The 18,714-nt window shown below is 49.4% G+C and overlaps 2 protein-coding genes across 4 annotated transcripts in view; both read right to left on the bottom strand.

The window, feature by feature from the left end:
• Uba2 (ubiquitin like modifier activating enzyme 2) overlaps window positions 1–682 on the bottom strand; it is a 31,595-nt gene extending 30,913 nt beyond the window's left edge. For all 3 annotated transcript variants that reach the window (XM_069998584.1, XM_069998583.1, XM_069998585.1), the window contains exon 1: window positions 461–682. In XM_069998584.1, coding sequence (XP_069854685.1) covers window positions 461–601 — 141 coding nt within the window. In that variant the 5' untranslated portion in view covers window positions 602–682. The remainder of the gene's footprint in view (window positions 1–460) is intronic.
• A 4,055-nt stretch (window positions 683–4,737) lies between these two features.
• Pdcd2l (programmed cell death 2 like) lies at window positions 4,738–17,709 on the bottom strand. Its single transcript, XM_069998582.1, has 7 exons — window positions 17,590–17,709; window positions 17,355–17,512; window positions 16,621–16,684; window positions 15,042–15,415; window positions 12,538–12,648; window positions 10,419–10,567; window positions 4,738–4,938 (listed from the first exon to the last, which is right to left on the bottom strand). The coding sequence occupies exons 1-7, from the start codon at window positions 17,698–17,700 to the stop codon at window positions 4,808–4,810; spliced, it is 1,098 nt and encodes a 365-aa protein (XP_069854683.1). The 5' UTR covers window positions 17,701–17,709; the 3' UTR covers window positions 4,738–4,807.
• Between the last annotated feature and the right edge of the window lie 1,005 nt (window positions 17,710–18,714).

Raw genomic sequence — 18,714 nt, 5'->3', positions numbered from 1 at the left:
CAACTCGGGGAGGGGTCGGTATTTTGGAGTTGGGGAGGGGGAGGGAAAGCTGTGAATGAACAAAAGTCTCCACGTCCACGAAGGGACACCCGCTCGCCTGGGGCGGGGGTGGTGGTGGTGGTGGGAGGAGGCTGTGTGCAAATGAAAAGAGCCCTGGGTGGCATCCGTCCTGCGGACGCAGCTCATCAATTTGGGGACGGCCAAGTCGAGAGTGGGGGGTCGCCCAGCTGGAAGCGGACCAGGCCCCGGCGCCGTGGGGACCCACCCCGACCCCCGCAAGAAACTGCCCTGTGGACTTGGACCCGCAGGATTCCGGAGTCCCCGGGGGACCGTCCCATACCCCCCCAAGCGCCTTCCCTCTGGGGCCCCCTCCCCACCGCTCCAGGCCAGACGCCCCCCCCGGCCCCCGCCCTCGGCGGCCCGCCCGCCATTCAGCCCGCGCGCGCCCGGGGCCCCTCACCAGATCAATGTGGGAGAAGCCGGTGAGCACCAGGTTCTTGAGGAGCTCGCAGCCGATGCCGCCGGCGCCCACCACCAACACACGGCCTCCGGCTACCGCCTCAGCCAGCTCCCGGGACAGCCCCCGCGACGACAGGGCCATGGCGGGACGTCCACGAGCCTCGACGGAGGCGGGAGGCGGGAGGCGGGAGGACCGAGGCGGAGGCGGGAGAACGTAGCCGCCGCCGTCGCCGCCGCCGCCGGAAGCTGGTGGGGGAAGGGCGATGCCACTTCCGCTTCTGCGCACTGCGGCCACTAGGCGGCGGAAGTGGGACGGGCGAAGGGGCGGGGCCGCCCCGCTTTGGTCGAGGGAGACCCGGGACTCTTCCGACGTGGTCCAGTTTGTACTTTTTTTAAATTTACAAACAATTGTGGTTATTGCGCGGCGTCGGTGGCTCACGCCTGTCATCCCTGCTACTCAGGAGGCTGAGATCTGAGGATCGCGGTTCAAAGCCAGCCCGGGCAGGAAAGTCCGTGAGACTGATCTCCAATAAACCACCAGAACACCGGAAGTGGCGCTGTGGCTCCTGGCTGGAGCTGAAGAGCTCAGGGAAGATGTCCAGGCCCAGAGTTCAAGCCCCATCACCAACAAAGAATAAAAAATGTTGTTATAGAGGTGATGCACGGGGCGGTCACTGTTTCATAAGTCAGGTAAGGAGTACTTTTTTTTCCCTACTCGGTCGTGGGGTTTGAACTCAGGGTCTGGGCGCTGTCCCTAAGGTCTTTTGCCCAAAGCTAGTTCTCTACCTCACACTTTGAGCCACAGCTCCACTGCTGGTTTTCTGGTGGTTCATTGGAGATAAGAATCTCACGGAGGGGCTGGGAAGGTGGCTCAGTGGTAGAGCGCTTGCCTTGCATGCTTGAGGCCCTGGGTTCCATTCCTCAGCACCACATAAGCAAAAAGAAAAAAGCCTGAAGTGGCGCTGTGACTCAAGTGGTAGAGAGCTAGCCTTGAGCTGAAGAGCTGAGGGACAGCGTTCAGGCCCCACGACCGGACCCAAAAAAAAAAATCTCACGGACTTTGGGCTGGCTTTGAACCACAAGCCTCAGATCTCAGCCTCCTGAGGAGCTAGGAGTACATACTAACTAGGCAAGCAGTCAACCACTAAGCCACATTCCAATCCAACCCATAGAGCTCTTACACATGTAAATGAACAAGAATGTTGTCCAAACAAAGAACTCGTCTAGAAACTAATTTTCCTTTTTCCTCTTTTTGTTTTGAAGCTGGCCATACATTTTCAGATCTATCGCGATTGGGGGGGGGGGGGCAGGCTCATGGCAGAGATTCCTGCTTGCCACCTCTGCTCCTCACCAGGTTTAGAAAGGCTGGGTAGAATGGTGAAGCAAGCTTGTATTCTCAGGAGGCTGAGAGCTGAGAATCTTAGTTCAAAACCAGCCTGGGTAGACTGTTCTGAGAGACTCTTACCTCCAACTAACCAGCAAAAAGCCAGCCCTGGAGATACTGCTCAAGTAATATATTGAATGTCAGCCTTGAATGAAAAATGCTAAGAAAGTGCACCAAGGGGCTGGGAATGTGGCTTAGTGGTAGAGTGCTTGCCTAGCATGCTTGAAGCCCTGGGTTCGATTCCTTAGTACCACATAAACAGAAAAAGCTGGAAGTGGTGCTTTGGCTCAAGTGGTAGAGTGCTAGCCTTGAGCCCAGAGAGGCTCAGGGACAGAGTTCAGGTCCTGAGTTCAAGCACCAGGACCAGCAAAAAAAAAAAAAAAAAAAAAAAAGAAAGAAAAGAAAGTAAGAAAGTGCAAAGGCCCTGAGTTCAAGCCATGCTACTAGCATAAAAAAGTAGAGCTGTGGGTTGTATTGACTAAGCCCATTGGTTTGAGGCCAGTTTGTTTGCCCTGTGTGTACTGGGTAAGGATTTTAAACATAGTTTGTTTGCAGGGAATCATGACAAGTAGACATAAGTGAAAGCTGGGAAACCCATTCACTGGACAACCCAATTCTACTGTCTTTCTAGTCCTGGATTCTATTCTAGGGTGCTGAACTTAGGACCTCAAACATAGCCTTTTTCTTTTCTAGGCCAGCCTGGACAACACATTAAGACCCAGTTTATAAGCCAGGCACCAGTAGCTCACTGGTAGCACACGTAGCTACTCAGAATGCTGAGATCTGAAGATCGTGATTCAAAGCCAGCCCAGACAGGAAAGTCCGTGAGACTCTTTCTTTTTTCTTTTTTTTTCCCCGTGAGACTCTTTTCTCCAATAAACCATTCAGAAAACTGGAAGTGGTACTGTGGCTCAAGTGGTAGAATACTAGGCTTGAGCTGAAGAGCTGAGGGACAGCATCCAGGCCCAGAGTTCAAGCCCACAACCGACCAAAAAAAAAAAAAAAAGACCCTGTTTCTTGGGCTGGGAATGTGGCTTAGTGGTAGCATGCAAGAAGCCCTGGGTTTGAGTCCTCAGTACCACATAAACAACAAAAAAAAGTGTCCCTGTGGCTCAAAGTGGTAGAGTGCTAGCCTTGAGCAAAAGCTCAGGGACAGTGTGTAGGCCCTGAGTTCAAGCCCCAGGACTGGGGGGAAAAAAAGCCAATAATGGAGCTTGAATTGGAACTCACACTCTTGTTTTGCTTTTCTATTCAAAGTTGGCATTCTACCACTCAGCTACAACTCTTCTGGAAGAGTCTCACTTTTCTGGCCAAGCTAGATCACTCTGCAATCCTTGCTGGGCATTGGTGGCTCATGTAATCCTAGCTACTCAGGAGGCTGAGCTCTGAGGATTGTGGTTTGAAGACATTCCAGGCAGTAAAGTATGTGAGACTCTTATTTCCATTTAACCAACAGAAAACCAGAAAAGGTTGAGCTATGGCTCAAAATGGGAGAGCACTAACCTTCAGCAAAAGGGCTTAGAGACAGCAACTAAGCTGAGAGTTCAAGCCTGACAAAAAATAAAATTAAAAATAAGAATAAAAAAACCTGCAGGAGGCTGGGAAGGTAGCTCAGTGGTAGAGTGCTTGCCTTGCATGCATGAGGCCCTGGGTTCGATTCCTCAGCACCACATAAGCAGAAAAAAAAAGCCAGAAGTGGCGCTGTGGCTCAAGTGGTAGAGCGCTAGCCTTGAGCTGAAGAGCTGAGGGACAGTGCCCAGGCCCAGAGTTCAGGCCCCACAACGGGACCCCCCCCCCAAAAAAAAAAACCCAAACAAACAAACCCTGCAGTCCTCAGATCTCAGCTTCCCAGTTAGCTAGGATTACAGGCTTCAGCCACTGGACCCCAGCCCTCTTTTACAATGATGGATGGAACCCAGAATGTCCTATAAGAAGTGTTGTAACTAACTGTGTCCCCATAGCCACTTTTGATTCATAAAAATATTTTGTGCAGCAACTTTTCTCTATCCTATCATCAGAGGATGGGACTCTCTGGCCATAAATAAACCCAGAGTAGTGTCCCTAGGAATCGGCGTAATCCCTTTCTTTTGCAGTTGGGGTAACTGGTTGGGCAGGCTGGCAGTCTGCTTACAGTACAAGCGCCACAGGAAAAGTGCTGGTCGCACTGCCAGCATGACAGAAAATAGGAGGAACGAAAGCTCTCTGCAGCTCTGTGCTGTTTCAGTACTGCAAATCCAGTGTTCCTGGATTTTACCTCATTGGCCAGGGAAGTTCCAGTCAGTACCCTTCTGACCATGTTTGTGGGGACAGCAAGGGCAGGATCATGAGTAATTCTCCTTAATCTTACTCCCAGAAGGGCTCCACCCATGATAATCCTCCCTACTTGGGCGTGAGGCATGCCTGAACTTGGTGAGTGGGATGTCTTCGTATTGCTGTCCAGGGGTGCAGAGAAAGGAGGCTCCACGACTGACACCGAATGAAGCAATAGGAGAACAGACAGGTGCAACTAGAGTGGAGGAGGAGGGACAGTGTCCACACAGGGTCAGTTCCTGTGCAGGTGAGGAATGGGAGAAGATGGTGAACCCAAGCTGGGAAATACGGGGCAGCACTGCAGGCCCAGAGCGAGCAGGTCAAAGGGCTCTGGTATAGCCAGGTGCCAGGGGCTCAGAGCTGTCATTCTAGCTACGCAGGAGGCTGAGATCTGAGGAGACTAGTTCAAAGTCAGCCTGGGCAGGAAAGTCTGTGAGATTTTTTTGATCTCCAATTAATCAGCAAAAAGCCAGGAGTGGAGGCTTGGTTCAAGTGGTAGAATGCCAACCTTGAGCAAAAAAGCCAAGTGAGATCTCAATACGTGTGAGTACTGGTACAAATAAAAAGAACCAGACAGCTTACTGGCTAAAATTTTTTTTTAAATGCACCTGAATTCACACATTTTAATAATGTATATAAACAAAATGCAATGCTCTACTTAAATAAGAATTCATCTGGGTCTTGCTGTATGATACAAAACTCTTCCATGGGAGTTTGGTGATTCTGAGGCCAGCAGCTCTTCTCACACGTGTAGACCAGAACTGTGCCAAACTCTACACAAAGACCTGAAAAACACAACAGATTCTGGGTTCAGGCAAAGAGAAACTTAGGAGACACTCAAGATAAAGGTACAATATGTGAAAGTTTACTTAGTGGTTTGAATACTGATTTGGGAGCAGAGGGCCTGGGTTCAAGTCCCAGTTCTGCCACTGGGAGGGACAAAGCCAGTACTTTACCATGATGGTAGGTAAGACCAAGGTAAAGGGAACTAAGTTAATGCACATAGGAAATACTTAGCACTCTAAGTGTTCAATGGAAGATAAGGCAGTCGGAACAAGGAGAAAGATGGCTCAGTAGAGGAAACTAATGTGGGTGACTAAAGCTGAAAAAAATGACAAAGTAAAAATCATTGATGCTAAGCACCGGTGCCTCATCCATTGAATCTTAGTGACTCAGGAGGCTGACTGAGATCTAAGGGGTGATGTTTGAAGCCATTCCAAGTAGAAAAGCCCGTGAGACTCTTATCTCTAATTAACCATCAAAAAGCCAGAAGTTGAGATATGTAGCTCAAGTGGTAGAATATTATCCTTAAGTGGAAACCTAAGAGACAATACCCACACCCTGAGTTCAAGTCCAAGTACTGCCATCAAATAAACTGCTTACTGCTTTCAGCTACCATGTATTTGCAGTCTACCCCACAGTGACCACTGACATCAAAAGTGGATTCCATCCAAATGGCAGTAGCAGGAGAATACACACTAGCTGTGCATGGGCAGTGATAGAAAGCACTTCCACGTTACCAGGTGTGCACTGCACTCCGCTGGGTTTGTGCCAACCCTGGGAAAATGAACAAGATTGCAACAGGCAGACCTCAGCACAGCCCCAGTGGCACTGAGTCATCAGCCTCGCTCAAAGGAAGAAAGTGGGAAAGCATTCTTGGAATGAGCCAAACTATCTAGAGAAAAGATCTCAAATGCAAACATTTCAAGGCTTCTATCCAAACAGAGTAGATGATTAGTAAACAAGTTCTGTCTTTTCACAGAGCACTTCCCTTCAGCACTCTACTTTGGGATGGAAGGTGGGAGGGGTGTGTGGAGCTGTGGCCTGGGCCTTGAATGTGTCAGTTCACACACTCTGATACCACTGAGCGTTCTCCCTCCCCGCTTGTCAGCTTTCTTTGGCTCCTCACGTGGAAAATGTGGATGATAAAAGTTTTTATCACACACTTTGAGAATTAATCTACAACCTAAAAGTCAGGGATCAAAACAAGCATAGAAGCCAGGAGTGGTGCAGGCTTGTAATGCTAGCAAGCTGCTGAAGCAGGTAGATCTCAGGTTCTCACGTTCAAAGCCAGCCTTGACACACACACAGCCATAATATTTGTATTGTTACAAAAGGAATGCAAAAAACTACAAAGTCAAGCCCTTCTTCAGCCTCATAAAAAAGCTTTACAAAAAACCTACAATACTGGCGGGAAAGTAAAGGAAGGGGTAACATTGTTCCCCCCCCCCCAAAAAAAAAAGAAAGAAAGAAAGAAAGAAAGAAATATACTCAGCTGGGAATGTGGTTTAGTGGTAGAGTGCTTGCCTACTATGCATGAAGCCCTGGGTTTAATTCCTCAGTACCACATTAACAGAAAAAGCCAAAAGTGGCACTATGGTAGAGTGCTAGCCTTGAGCAAAAAGAAGCTCAGGGACAGTGCCTAGGCCCTGAGTTCAAGCCCCAGAACTGGGGGGGGGGGGGAAAGCTGGGCGCTGGTGGCTCACACCTGTTATCCTAGCTACTCAGGAGGCTGCAATCTGATAACCGTGGTTCTAAGCCAGCCAGGGCAGGAAAGTCAATGAGACTCTTATCTCCAATAAACCACCAGAAAAGCCGGAAGTGGCACTATGGCTCAAGTGGTAGAGCACTAGCCTTGAGCTGAAGAATTGAGCGACAGCGCCCAGGCTGAGTTCAAGCCCCATGACCCACAAAAAAAAAAAAGTACTCATTATTACCTGACTTATGAAATGGTAGCTCCTCTGTACAACACCTTAATAATAACAATAAAATTATTTTTATTATTAAATATTTTAAAATTATTATTATAAAGGTGATATACAGAGGGGCTACCATTTCATAAATCAAGTAATGACTAATTTCTTTTTGGACAATGTCACCCCTTCCTTTGTTCTCTCCCAGTTTTTCCCTCCCATCCCGGCCTACAAGTTTAAAAAAAAAAACCTAAGGCGGTTACCTCATGATAAACACTAGCAGCTTTACTCCTGTTATCAGAAATGTAACAATGATACATACTCTCCCCCATTTAATTTAAGATTGTATTAGAACTTTGAGTTAACGCCATAGTGAAAAATGAAAGGAAATAAACACAAAAAAAAGGCAGCCAAGGCCAGGCATGTAATGTCAGCACTCGAGCGGAGGCAGGAGGAACAAGTAACCCTGTCTAAACAAACAAATAAACACAAAAAGGCCCAGCCATACAGAAGAGGAGAATTTTTATACACAGATAACATATAATCATCTCTGTTCAAAATCTGATGAAGGGAGCCGGGCGCTGGTGGCTCACGCCTGTAATCCTAGCTACTCAGGAGGCTGAGATCTGAGGATCGCGGTTCAAAGCCAGCCCGGGCAGGAGAGACCGTGAGACTCCTATCTCCAATAAACCACCAGAAAACTGGAAGTGGCGCTGTAGCTCAAGTGGTAGAGCGCTCGCTTTGAGCTGAAGAGCTGAGGGACAGCGCCCAGGCCCGGAGTTCAAGCCCCACGACCGACAAAAAAAAAAAAAAAAAAAAAAAAAAAATCTGATGAAGGGGCTGGGAAGGCGGCTCAGTGGTAGCGCGCTTGCCTTGCATGCATGAGGCCCTGGGTTCAATTCCCCAGCACCACATATACAAAAAGAAAAAAAGCTGGAAGTGGCTCTGTGGCTCAAGTGGTAGAGCGCTAGCCTTGAGCTGAAGAGCTGAGGGACAGCGCCCAGGCCCAGAGTTCAGGCCCCACAACTGGACCCAAAAATAAATAAATAAAATAAATAAATAAAAATAAAAACAAAATCTGATGAAATGGGCTGCGATCAATATAGCTCAGTGGCAAAGTGCTTGTCTAGCAAGTGCTATGTAGGTCCTGGGTTTGATTGCCCAGTACCAAAAAAAGAAAAGACCCCCCCCCCCAAAAAAAAGTACGGTTAAAAAAAAATTCTGGCTGGGCGCTGGTGACTCACACCTGTCATCCTAGCTACAGTTCAAAGCCAGCCCGGGCAGGAAAGTCTGTGAGACTCTTATCTTCAGTAAACCACTAGAAAACCGGATGTGGCGCTATGGCTCAAGTGGTAGAGTGCTCGCTTTGAGCTGAAGAGCTGAGGGACAGTGCCCAGGCCCAGAGTTCAAGCCCCATGACTGACAACAACAAAAAAAATCTGATGAAATGAAGCAAGGCGCTGGTAATCCGTTAATTATAGCTACTCAGGAGGCTGAGATCTGAGGATCATGGTTCAAAGCCAACTGGAGGCAGGAAACTCCATGAGATTCTTATCTCCAGTGATAAAAACTAGTAGCAACTGGGGCTTAGAAGGCTCAGTGGTAGAGCGCTTGCCTTGCATGCATGAGGCCCTGGGTTTGATTCCTCAGCACCACATAAGCAGAAAAAAAAGCTGGAAGTGGTGCTGTGGCTCAAGTGCTAGCCTTGAGCTGAAGAGCTGAGGGACAGCACCCAGGCCCAGAGTTCAGGCCCCACCACTGACCAGAGAAAACAACAACAACAACAACAACAAAAAACTAGCAGCAACTACTCAAAGAAGCCGAAAGTGACACTGCAGATCAAGTGTAGAATACCTGCCTTGAGCAAAAAGAAGCTCAGGGAGGGCTGGGAATGTGGCTTAGTGTAGAGTGCTGGCCTAGCAGGAATGAAGCCCTGGGTTGTATTCCTCAGAAACACATAAACAGAAAAGGCTGGAAGTGGCTCTGTGGCTCAAATGGTAGCATGCTAGCCTTGTACAAAAGAAGCTCAGGGACAGTGCCCAGGCCCAGAGTTCAAGCCCCTGGACTGGCCAAAAAAAAAAAAAAAAAAAAAAAATCGGATGAAATGAACAGTTTGAGGACACAAGATTAATCAACAAAAATAAACCATGGGAGCAAGGCTGTTGGAAGATGGCTGAGTAAGAAGCTCCAGGAATCCAATCCTCCTCCAACATGGAGCTGGCAGGACTACTTGTAGAGGCTATTTTGGAACTCTAGAATCTAGTTCAACAGTTGCATCACCCATGGCAGAGCCTAATGAGGAGGCTCATACCTTTCACACTCTCAATTCACTTACAAGAGGTATATCCTACATGTTTAATGAAACCGAAGTGGGATCACCTCAAAGAAAATCCAGGAAGCATGGCAAGACCTACTCTCAACCAATCAAAAAATAATCTTCAAATAAATAAAACAAAAAGTCAGGTACCAGGCTGGGAAGGTGGCTCAGTGGTAGAGCACTTGCCTTGCATGCCTGAGGCCCTGGGTTCGATTCCTCAGCACCACAGCAAAAAGAAAAAAGCTGGAAGTGGTGCTGTGGCCTTGAGCTGAAGATTGAGGGACATCGCCCAGGCCCAGAGTTCAGGCCCCACGACCGACAAAAAAAAAAAAAAGTCAGGTGCCAGTAGCTCATGCCTGTAATCCTAACTACTCAGGAGGCTGAGATCAGAGGATCTTAGTTTAAAGCCAGCCCCAGCAGTAAAGTCTGTGAGATTCTTCAATTAACAACTCAAAAAAAAAAAAAAAAGCCAGAAGTGGAGCTGTGGTTGAAGTGGCAGAGTGCCAGCCTTGAGCACTCAGGGACAGTGCCCAGACCCTGAGTTCAAGCCCTAGAATGGGTACAAAAAGAAAAAGAAAAAATAATTTCTTCAAGAAGGAAAAACTGGAACAGTATGAGAGAGAAGGAGTGACATTGTCCAAAAAAGAAATGTACTCATTACCGGACTTATGTAATTGTAACCCTTAGGTATGTATATCAACTTAATTTTTAAAAAATAATTTTTCTTTTTTTTTTTTGGGTCCAGTCGTGGGGCCTGAACTCTGGGCCTGGGTGCTGTCCCTCAGCTTTTCAACTCAAGGCTAGCGCTCTACCACTTGAGTCACAGCACCACTTCCGGCTTTTTTCTTTTTGCTTATGTGGTGCTGAGGAATCGAACCCAGGGCCTCAGGCATGCAAGGCAAGCGCTCTACCACTGAACCACCTTCCCAGCCCCTAAAAAATAATTTCTTAGGGCTGGGAAGTTGGCTCAGTAGTAGAGCCTTGCATGCCTGAGGCCCTGGGTTTGATTCCTCAGCACCACATAAGCAGAAAAAAAAGCCGGAAGTGGCGCTGTGGCTCAAGTGGTAGAGTGCCAGCCTTGAGTTGAAGAGCTGAGGGACAGCACCCAGGCCCAGAGTTCAGGCCCCACAACCAGGCCAAAAGATAAATAAATAAATAATAATTTCTTAAAACAATTTAATTTCCCAAATTTTGTACAACATGCTATGGTGTTTTATTAAACAAAATCAGTCTTTCAACCCCAAGAGATTCCTACCTAAATGAGCACTGTTGAGCATGGTGACCAGTGCTGGCATAAGCTGACACTCAAATGTCCTGGGGCCTCCACAGTGGCCACAGGCTGGGACCTCAGTGATTCCTGACGTGGGACAGGACAGAAAAAGTGGCTCTCCACTCCAGGAATACCTAGGAAAAAGAAAGGAAGAGCACTGAATCAGAGCCACATGCATACAAGTTACATGCATGTATACATGTATACATGCATACAAGTGGGAAAGAGGGAACAGCTGATGCTATGCAAAACAAAAGGAATGTACATATCACCCAATGTGGAAGAAATAACTGTATTGCAAAGCTCATAGAACTCATAAATGTTATAGACCATGGTAGACAATTTGCTCCATGAAAGTTAGAATGTGTTTGTGACTTTAACTAAGCATCACTATCTTACAATACTGTGAAATTTGGGAAATTATGTAACCACTTAATCACAATAAAAATTTTGAGGAAAAAAAACAACAAAACTCACTAGATAGGGGCAGGAAGCATAGCTCACATGTAAAATACTTGCCTGCAAATGCAAAACCCTGAGTTCAAGTTCCAATACCAACATTTAAAAAAAAAGGGGGCTGGGAATATGGCTTAGTGGTAGAGTGCTTGCTCAGCATGCATGAAGGCCTGGGTTCAATTCCTTAGTACCACATAAACAGAAAAAGCCAGAGGTGGCACTGTGGCTCAAGTGGTGGAGTACTAGCCTAGAGCAAATGAAGCTCATGGTCAGTACCCAGGCTCTGAGGTCAAGCCCCAGGGCTGGAAAAAAAAGGAGTTTTTGCTTCCTGGTGTTAAATTATTGCACATGGTGAGATAGGATGGAACTGTTAGGGGAAGCTGAAAGGCATGCCTGAACTCTCAATTTCTCTGCATTCTCAATTTTTTTTTCTTCTGTTGTGGGGCCTTAACTCTAGGCCTGGGCGCTGTGCCTCAGCTCTTCAGCTCAAGGCTAGTGCTCTACCACTTGAGCCACAGCGCCACTTCTGGCTTTTTTTGCTTATGTGGTGCTGAGGAATCAAACCCAGGGCCTCATGCATGCAAGGCAAGCACTCTATCACTAAGCTACCTTCCCAGCCCTCTTTCCCCCCCCCACCCCACCCCACCCCCCCGAGACAGGGACTCAAACTCACTGACACTTGCTTTTGCTCATTGGGTAAGCCAAGCCTCCCACCCTCAAATTATCTCAATATAGTTTGTTTTATTTTGATGCCAGTCCTAGGGCTTGAACTCAGGGCCTGGGTGCTATCCCTGAGCTTAGTGCTTAAGGCTAGTTCTCTATCACTTTGAGCCACAGCTCTGCTTCTGGGCTTTTGGATGGTTAACTGGAGAGTCTCATGGACTTTACTGCCCAGGCTGACTTCAAACCTTGATCCTCAGATCTCTGCCTCCTGAGTAGCTAGGATTATAGGCGTGAACCACCTGTACTCAGCTAGTCTTTGTTATCTTGCTCAGTTGGCACTCTGCCAACTTCAGCTATCCTTCCAGTCCAGCTTTTAGCTGGGTAACTGGAGATAAGAGTCTCCCAGGTTTTTCTGCTCAGGCTGGCACCTGAATTCTCAGATCTCAGACTCTCAAGTAGTGAAGATTACTGGCATAAGCCACTGGCGCTCAGCTTGGTTTTTTTGGTGTTTTTGTGCTCAAGGTTAGCATTCTACCACTTGAGCCACAGCACAACTTCTTGTATTTTTTTTAAAGACAGGGTCTTAGCTGAGTGCTGGTGGTTCAGGCCTGTAATCCTAGCTATGTAGGAGGCTAAGATATGGGGATCAGCGTTCACACCCAGCCCAGGCAGAAAAGTCCACATGAGACAATCTCCAATTAATCACACACAAACCAGAAGTGGAATTGTAGCTCAAAGTGGTAGAGCACTAGCCTTGAGCAAAAGGGCTTAGGCCCTGAGTTCAAGCCCCATGAACTAGGTGGGTGGGGGCGGAGGGGGGGCGGGGTAGAGAAGAGTCTCTATTATGCAGGCTGCCTTCTGATTTCCAGGCTCCAGCGATCCTCCTGCCCCAGTCTTCCAAATAGCTGGAATTACAGTTGTATTACAGCATGCATTACTCCCACAATAATAATATTTATTAAAAAGGAAAATCTGCTTTCTTTACCTCAAAATCTGGTCCTGACAAGCAGCAATTCTCTTCATGAATTTGTAAAACATTTGATCGCCACTTTTAATTTTGGTCTTCTCATATTTTTCATCACCAGCATCAGAAAAACTAAAGAGAAAAGCAAAAACCACTCAGTGTGAATAGCCAGAGAATTATAATACTTAGGAGAACAAACAAGATTTTTTTTTTTTTGTGCCAGGACTGGGGCTTAAACTCAGGGCCAGGGTACTCTCCCTTAGCTTTGTTTCTCAAGGGAAGCACACTACTATTTGAGCCAGTCTCTACTTCTAGTTTTTTGGAGGTTAATTGGAGATAAAGGGTCTCATAGAGTTTCCTGCCCTGGTAGCTTTGAATCATGATCCTCAAATCTCAGCCTCCTGAGTGGCCGGGATTACAGGCCTGAGTCACCATTGCCCAGTAGAAAATTATTTTCTTTATTTATTTTTTGTTGGTCGTGGAGCTTGAACTCTGGGCTTGGGGGCAGTCAGTCCCACAGCTCTTCAGCTCAAGGTGAACGCTCTACTACTTGAGCCACAGCACCACTTCCAGTTTTTCTAGTGGTTTATTGGAGATAAGAGTTTCCTGGACTTTCCTGCCCGGGCTGGCTTTGAATTGTGATCCTCAGATCTCAGCCTCCTGAGTAGCTAGGATTACAGGTGTGAGCCACGGGAGCCTGGCGAAAATTATTTTCTTTTAAAAGAATTTAGGGGCTGGAGGCAGAGCTAAGTGAGAGCACACTTGTGGAGTAGGTTCAAGGTCCTGAGTTCAAAACCCCAGTCTGCCCAAAATAAACAGACAAATTAAATGAAATTCATTAGCTGAGTGCCGGTGGCTCATAATCTGTAATCCTAGCTACTAAGGAGGCTGAGCTCTGAGGATTGTGGTTCAAAGCCAGCACAGGCAGGAAAGTCTGTGAGACTCCAATCAACTACTCAGAAAAAGCCAGAAGTGACACTGTGCTTCAAGTTGTAGAGCAACAGCCTTGAGCAAAAAAACAGCTCTGAGTCAGCACCCAGGCCAAGTTCAAGCCCTAGGACCCAGGGAGGGGCAGAGGAGGGATTAGGGGATAAGGCTGTATAGATCAGTCAGTGGCAGAACAGGTATTTAGCACATACAAGAGATTGGGTGTTAATTCCCAGCACCACAAAGAAAGCACAAAAATAAGGCTGCGAAGGTTGCTCAGTGGTAGAGCGCTTGCCTTGCATGCCTGAGGCCCTGGGTTCGATTCCTCAGCACCACATAAGCAAAAAGTAAAAAAGCTGGAAGTGGCGCTGTGGCTCAAGTGGTAGAGCGCTAGCCTTGAGCTGAAGAGCTGAGGGACAGCACCCAGGCCCAGAGTTCAGGCCCCACAACCGGACCCCCCCCCCAAAAAAAAGCACAAAAATGATCTCTCAAATACATGTACAGCCCTGCCATTCTCCCAAACCAATTTCAACAGTAGCAGGCTATTATGTCTGTTGACTGTCTCCACAGAGTCATAGATTATTTTCATAAATCTTTTGTCAAACATCAACATGTCCTTTAACATTATTCTGAGAAGGGGCTGGGAAGGTGGCTCAGTGGTAGAGCGCTTGCCTTGCATGCATGAGGCCCTGGGTTCGATTCCTCAGCACCACATAAACAGAAAAAGCCGGAAATGGCGCTGTGACTCAAGTGGCAGAGCGCTAGCCTTGAGCTGAAGAGCTGAGGGACAGTGCCCAGGCCCAGAGTTCAAGCCCCAAGACTATTCTGAAAAGAGCTGACAAGTGAAACAGCTCTGATAAAGGACGTTTCGTTTTTTTTCTCATGGTATGGGGTTGGGGTAGTGAGTTTTGGCTTTTATTTTTTTTCTTCTAATTTTCAGATAGTGTTTGACACTCTTGCCCAGGTCAGCCCAGACCTTGATGCTACTATTTATTTAGCAAGCTTCAAGAACAGCTAGAATGACAAGGGCCCACTACCATGCCCAGCTTTATTGGTTGATGGACTCTTTTTTTTTTTTCTGTCAGTCAAGGGGCTTGAACTCAGGGCCTGAGCTCTTTTTGCTCTAGGCTAGCACTCTATCCCTTTGAACCATGGCACCAATTCTGGTTTTCTGGAGATAAGAGTCTCACGGACTTTTGACGCCATGATCCTCAGATCTCAGCCTCCTGAGTAGCTAGGATTATAGGTATGAACCACCAGCACCTGTCTGGGATGATTCTCATCCTGGTGTGCCTTGAAATGAGACTGTTCTGATCTTTGCCGCCTGAGTTTCTGGGATTATAGGTGTGAGCCACTGTACCTAGTCTCACCTTTCATTTTCTTGAGTGCAGTTATCAATAAAGTCATGTGTTTGCAAGCTAACTCATGTTGCCTGGTAAGAGCTCGCCCACCTGTGTTGCTGTTTCTTATCCAAGGAGTGAAGCAGAAAGGTCCTATATACCACATAGGTTCGTCCTGAAGTGTCCCTAAGAACTGAGGCAAAATCTAAGGTGCCTGCTGTGTGTGGTACCTCCCTGACCTCAGCAGCACCCATTCACCTTTGGGAAAGCAATTGGTCCATATGAATTCCTTCTCGCTGCTCATAGTCCCTCAGGAGGTTGTAGGCATGATCGAGACTGACCAAGTCTCTAAAGTCCTCCTCGTCGACCACACAGATGTAGTAGGGCTGGAACTGTGGCACTCCAGTGGGGACAGCCATTCCTCTGTGCTGAGATGCAGGACAGGCTGCATCCACGCTAGTGTCCTTCAGGCAGAGGCCCTGGAGCTGCACTGTGCAGTCGGTGTCCTTGGCACAATAGGAATCCTTTCCAAAGTCCAAAGGAAGCTGGGGGGCAGGCGTCTCCTCACCGTCACTCCCCCAGTCATCTGCACCTTCACACCAGTTCTCAGCTGCAAGGCCATTTTCCTGTTTCTGAAAGATAACCAGCAAATAAAGAGCAATCATGCTCTATACCTTGTCTTTACACCATCTGTTCCCCTCTGGGGAACCCCAATCCAACTTCTTGGATTCCAGCTATTTCTTATCATGTGGTAGGTAATTTCAGTACTTGCTTTCCTTTCCAGGGAAGGCAGCCTAGCCTAGGTAGCCCATCATGTTTTCAACCATCTGTTCTAAAATCTTTTTGTTGTGCTTCATGTACTGCAGAAACTGAAGGAAAGAACTACATTCTTCAGACTCCTTTAGCATCTAGGGTCTTAAGGTATGATCAAGAGTCTTAAGTAGGACAGAATAAAGAAATGTCATGAGCTGGGAACCAGTGGCTCCTGCCTCGAGCCACTCCAGGAGAATGAGATCTGAGGATTGTGGTTTGAAGCCAGGTGGGGCAGAAAAGTCTGTGAGACTCTCATCTCCAATTAACCACCCAGAAACACTAAGTGGATTGGTGTCTCAAAGTGGTAGAGCGCTAGTTTTGAGCAGAAAAGCTCAGGGACCATGCTTAGGCCCCATGCGCCCCCCAAAAACAAATAAAACAACAACAAAAGCCATGAAGCAAAGGGGAAGTCTGAAGCACAGTAGGTGTCCAGCGTGGCCCCCAGTTTACCTAACTACTCTTGAGCTTCCTGACTGCAGGCAAGGTAGGTAGTATGACACACGAGCCAGTTGTAAAATGTAGTTTCCAGGCTGGGCGCTGGTGGCTCACTCCTGTAATCCTAGCTACTCAGAAGGCTGAGATCTGAGGATCACGGTTCCAAGCCAGCCTCGGCAGGAAAGTCCATGAGACTCTGATCTCCAGTTAACCACAAGAAAACCCTGTGGCTCAAGTGGTAGAGCGCTAGCCTTGAGCCGAAGAGCTGAGGGTTAGCGCCTAGGCCGAGTTCAAAACAAATAAATAAATAAATATAAATATAAAATAAAATATAAAATAAAATATAAAAATAAATATAAAAGCTCAGAACCCATTTCGTTGAACTTGTTTTCTTTTTTCTTGAGACGGGGTCTTGTTATACAGCTCAGGTTGGCTACCTTGACTGTGTCACTCTGCTGCTTCTGAGTCTCAAGTTGCTGGTATTACAGACGTACACCATCAAGCCGGGCTTCGTCCCACACAGTAACAGAGGTCAACAACAGCCTCAAATGACAGCCACACGTGCACATGCCAGTCTCGACCGTTTTACCTGAGCTTCGGGCGCCTCCTGCTCTCGCAGCACCTGCAGACACTGGGAGCGCAGCACCTTCCAGCTTCGGGGTAAAGACGGGCAGCGGTGAGGGCTCCGGGCCGCGGCTGGGTCCCCGGGCCTGTCCCTGCCCCAGCTCGCGCACCCCGCGCCCCCACGAGGGTGGGAGACCCTGCCCTCCGCTCACCCGCGCCCCCGGGGGTGGGGGACCCTGCCCTCCGCTCACCCGCGCCCCCGGGGGTGGGAGACCCTGCCTCCGCTCACCCGCGCCCCCCGGGGGTGGGGGACCCTGCCCTCCACGCCCCCGGCGCCCCCGGGGGTGGGGGACCCTGCCCTCCGCTCACCCGCTCACCCGCCCCCCGGGGGTGGGGGACCCTGCCCTCCGCTCACCCGCTCACCCGCCCCCCGGGGGTGGGGGACCCTGCCCTCCGCTCACCCGCCCCCCGGGGGTGGGGGACCCTGCCCTCCGCTCACCCGCTCACCCGCCCCCCGGGGGTGGGGGACCCTGCCCTCCGCTCACCCGCCCCCCGCGCCCCCCGGGGGTGGGGGACCCTGCCCTCCGCGCCCCCCGCGCCCCCCGGGGGTGGGGGACCCTGCCCTCCGCTCACCCGCTCACCCGCCCCCCGGGGGTGGGGGACCCTGCCCTCCGCTCACCCGCGCCCCCCGGGGGTGGGGGACCCTGCCCTCCGCGCCCCCAGCGCCCCCCGGGGTGGGGGACCCTGCCCTCCGCTCACCCGCCGTCCGCGCACGTCGGCTGGGCGCACGCGAAAACGTGCAGGAGCCGGTGGAACGGGGAGCCTTCGAGCGGGCAGTACAGCTGCACGAGCAGCGCGAGCGGCCGCCCGCAGCGCGCGCACGCGGGCCTCGGCGCCGCCACGCCGGGCAGGGCGTCCTGGGAGGGAGACAGCGCTCGGAGGCGGCCCGCGGCCCCCCCGCGCCCCCGCCCCCGGCGCCCGCCCCAGCCCTCACCGCGACGCCGCCCAGCTTGCTCGCAGTCCAGGCGCTCGGCCCCGTGAGGCCGTCCCGCACTGCCGCGTCTCGAAGTCCGAGCAGCACCGGGGGCTTTCTGACAGCAGCCATGACGGCCAGGCGCCCACGTGATCCGATGGGCTACGGAAGCCGAGAGGGTCACATCTCTGCGCACGCGCAGCACCCACGCCAGCAGAGCCACGCCTCCCCCGCATTAGCATCGTCCTGCAGGATACTAAATGTAACCCTTTAAAGCCCCACGTGCAGCATCCTGCAGCCTCACCTATGTCTGCTGAGTCTTAGGTCCAAATCCATAAGCACCTAGGTTCTATACTTCTAATGTCCTGTAACAGGAAGTGTACACTGTCTACTATGAAGTCACCTTGCCAGAAAGCTTTACTTCCAAGATTAAAAAAAAGGTAGGCTGGGAAGGTGGCTCAGTGGTAGAGTGCTTGCCTAGCAGGCATGAAGCCCTGGGTTTGATTCCTCAGCACCACATACACAGAAAAAGCCTGAAATGGTGCTGTGGCTCAAGTGGTAAAGTGCTAGCCTTGATCAAAAGCAGCTCAGGTACAGTGCCTAGGCCCTGAGTTCAAGCCCCAGAATTGGCTATATGTATATATGTATATGTATATATATATATATGTGTGTATATATATACACACACATATACATATATATGTATATGTATGCACCAAAAGAAAAAAAATAATGGAAGCACCAGGTGCTGGTGGCTCACACCTGTAATCCTAGCTACTCAGGAGGCTGAGATGAAAGGATCACAGTTTAAAGCCAGCCCAGGAAAAGTCCTTGAGACTTTCTACCCACAAGGAAGTGGCACTGTGGCTCTATGTGGTAGGGTGTGGCTAGCCTTGAGTGAAAGAGCTCAGGGACAGTGGCCTGAGACCTCCTCCCCACCCCCTCAAACCCCTCCACCCCTCGCCAAAAAAAAAAAAGTAGAATGCAGACAAGCTCCTAGCTACTTAGGAGGCGGATATCTGAGCATCATGGCTCAAAGGCAGCCCAGGCAGGAACGTCTGTGACTATTGTCTCCAAATTAATCACCAAAAAGCCAGAAGTGAAGCTTTAGTTCAAGTGGTAGAGTGTCAGCCACAGGTGAAAAAG

This window comes from Dipodomys merriami, unplaced genomic scaffold, assembly GCF_024711535.1.
Source record: "Dipodomys merriami isolate MVZ:Mamm:240054 unplaced genomic scaffold, mDipMer1.0.p SCAF_52, whole genome shotgun sequence".
Classification (NCBI taxonomy): Eukaryota; Metazoa; Chordata; class Mammalia; order Rodentia; family Heteromyidae; genus Dipodomys; species Dipodomys merriami.
This window is presented reverse-complemented; position numbering and strand designations above follow the sequence as displayed.

Excerpts from the sequence above, each read along its gene's own strand:
- Pdcd2l (XM_069998582.1), bottom strand. The coding sequence starts at position 17,700 with ATGGCTGCTGTCAGAAAGCCCCCGGTGCTGCTCGGACTTCGAGACGCG. Across the intron at positions 17,513-17,589 it reads GCAAGCTGGGCGGCGTCGCG|GACGCCCTGCCCGGCGTGGC; the intron begins GTGAGGGCTGGG and ends TCTCCCTCCCAG. Across the intron at positions 12,649-15,041 it reads GACCAATTGCTTTCCCAAAG|TTTTTCTGATGCTGGTGATG; the intron begins GTGAATGGGTGC and ends TTTTCTCTTTAG.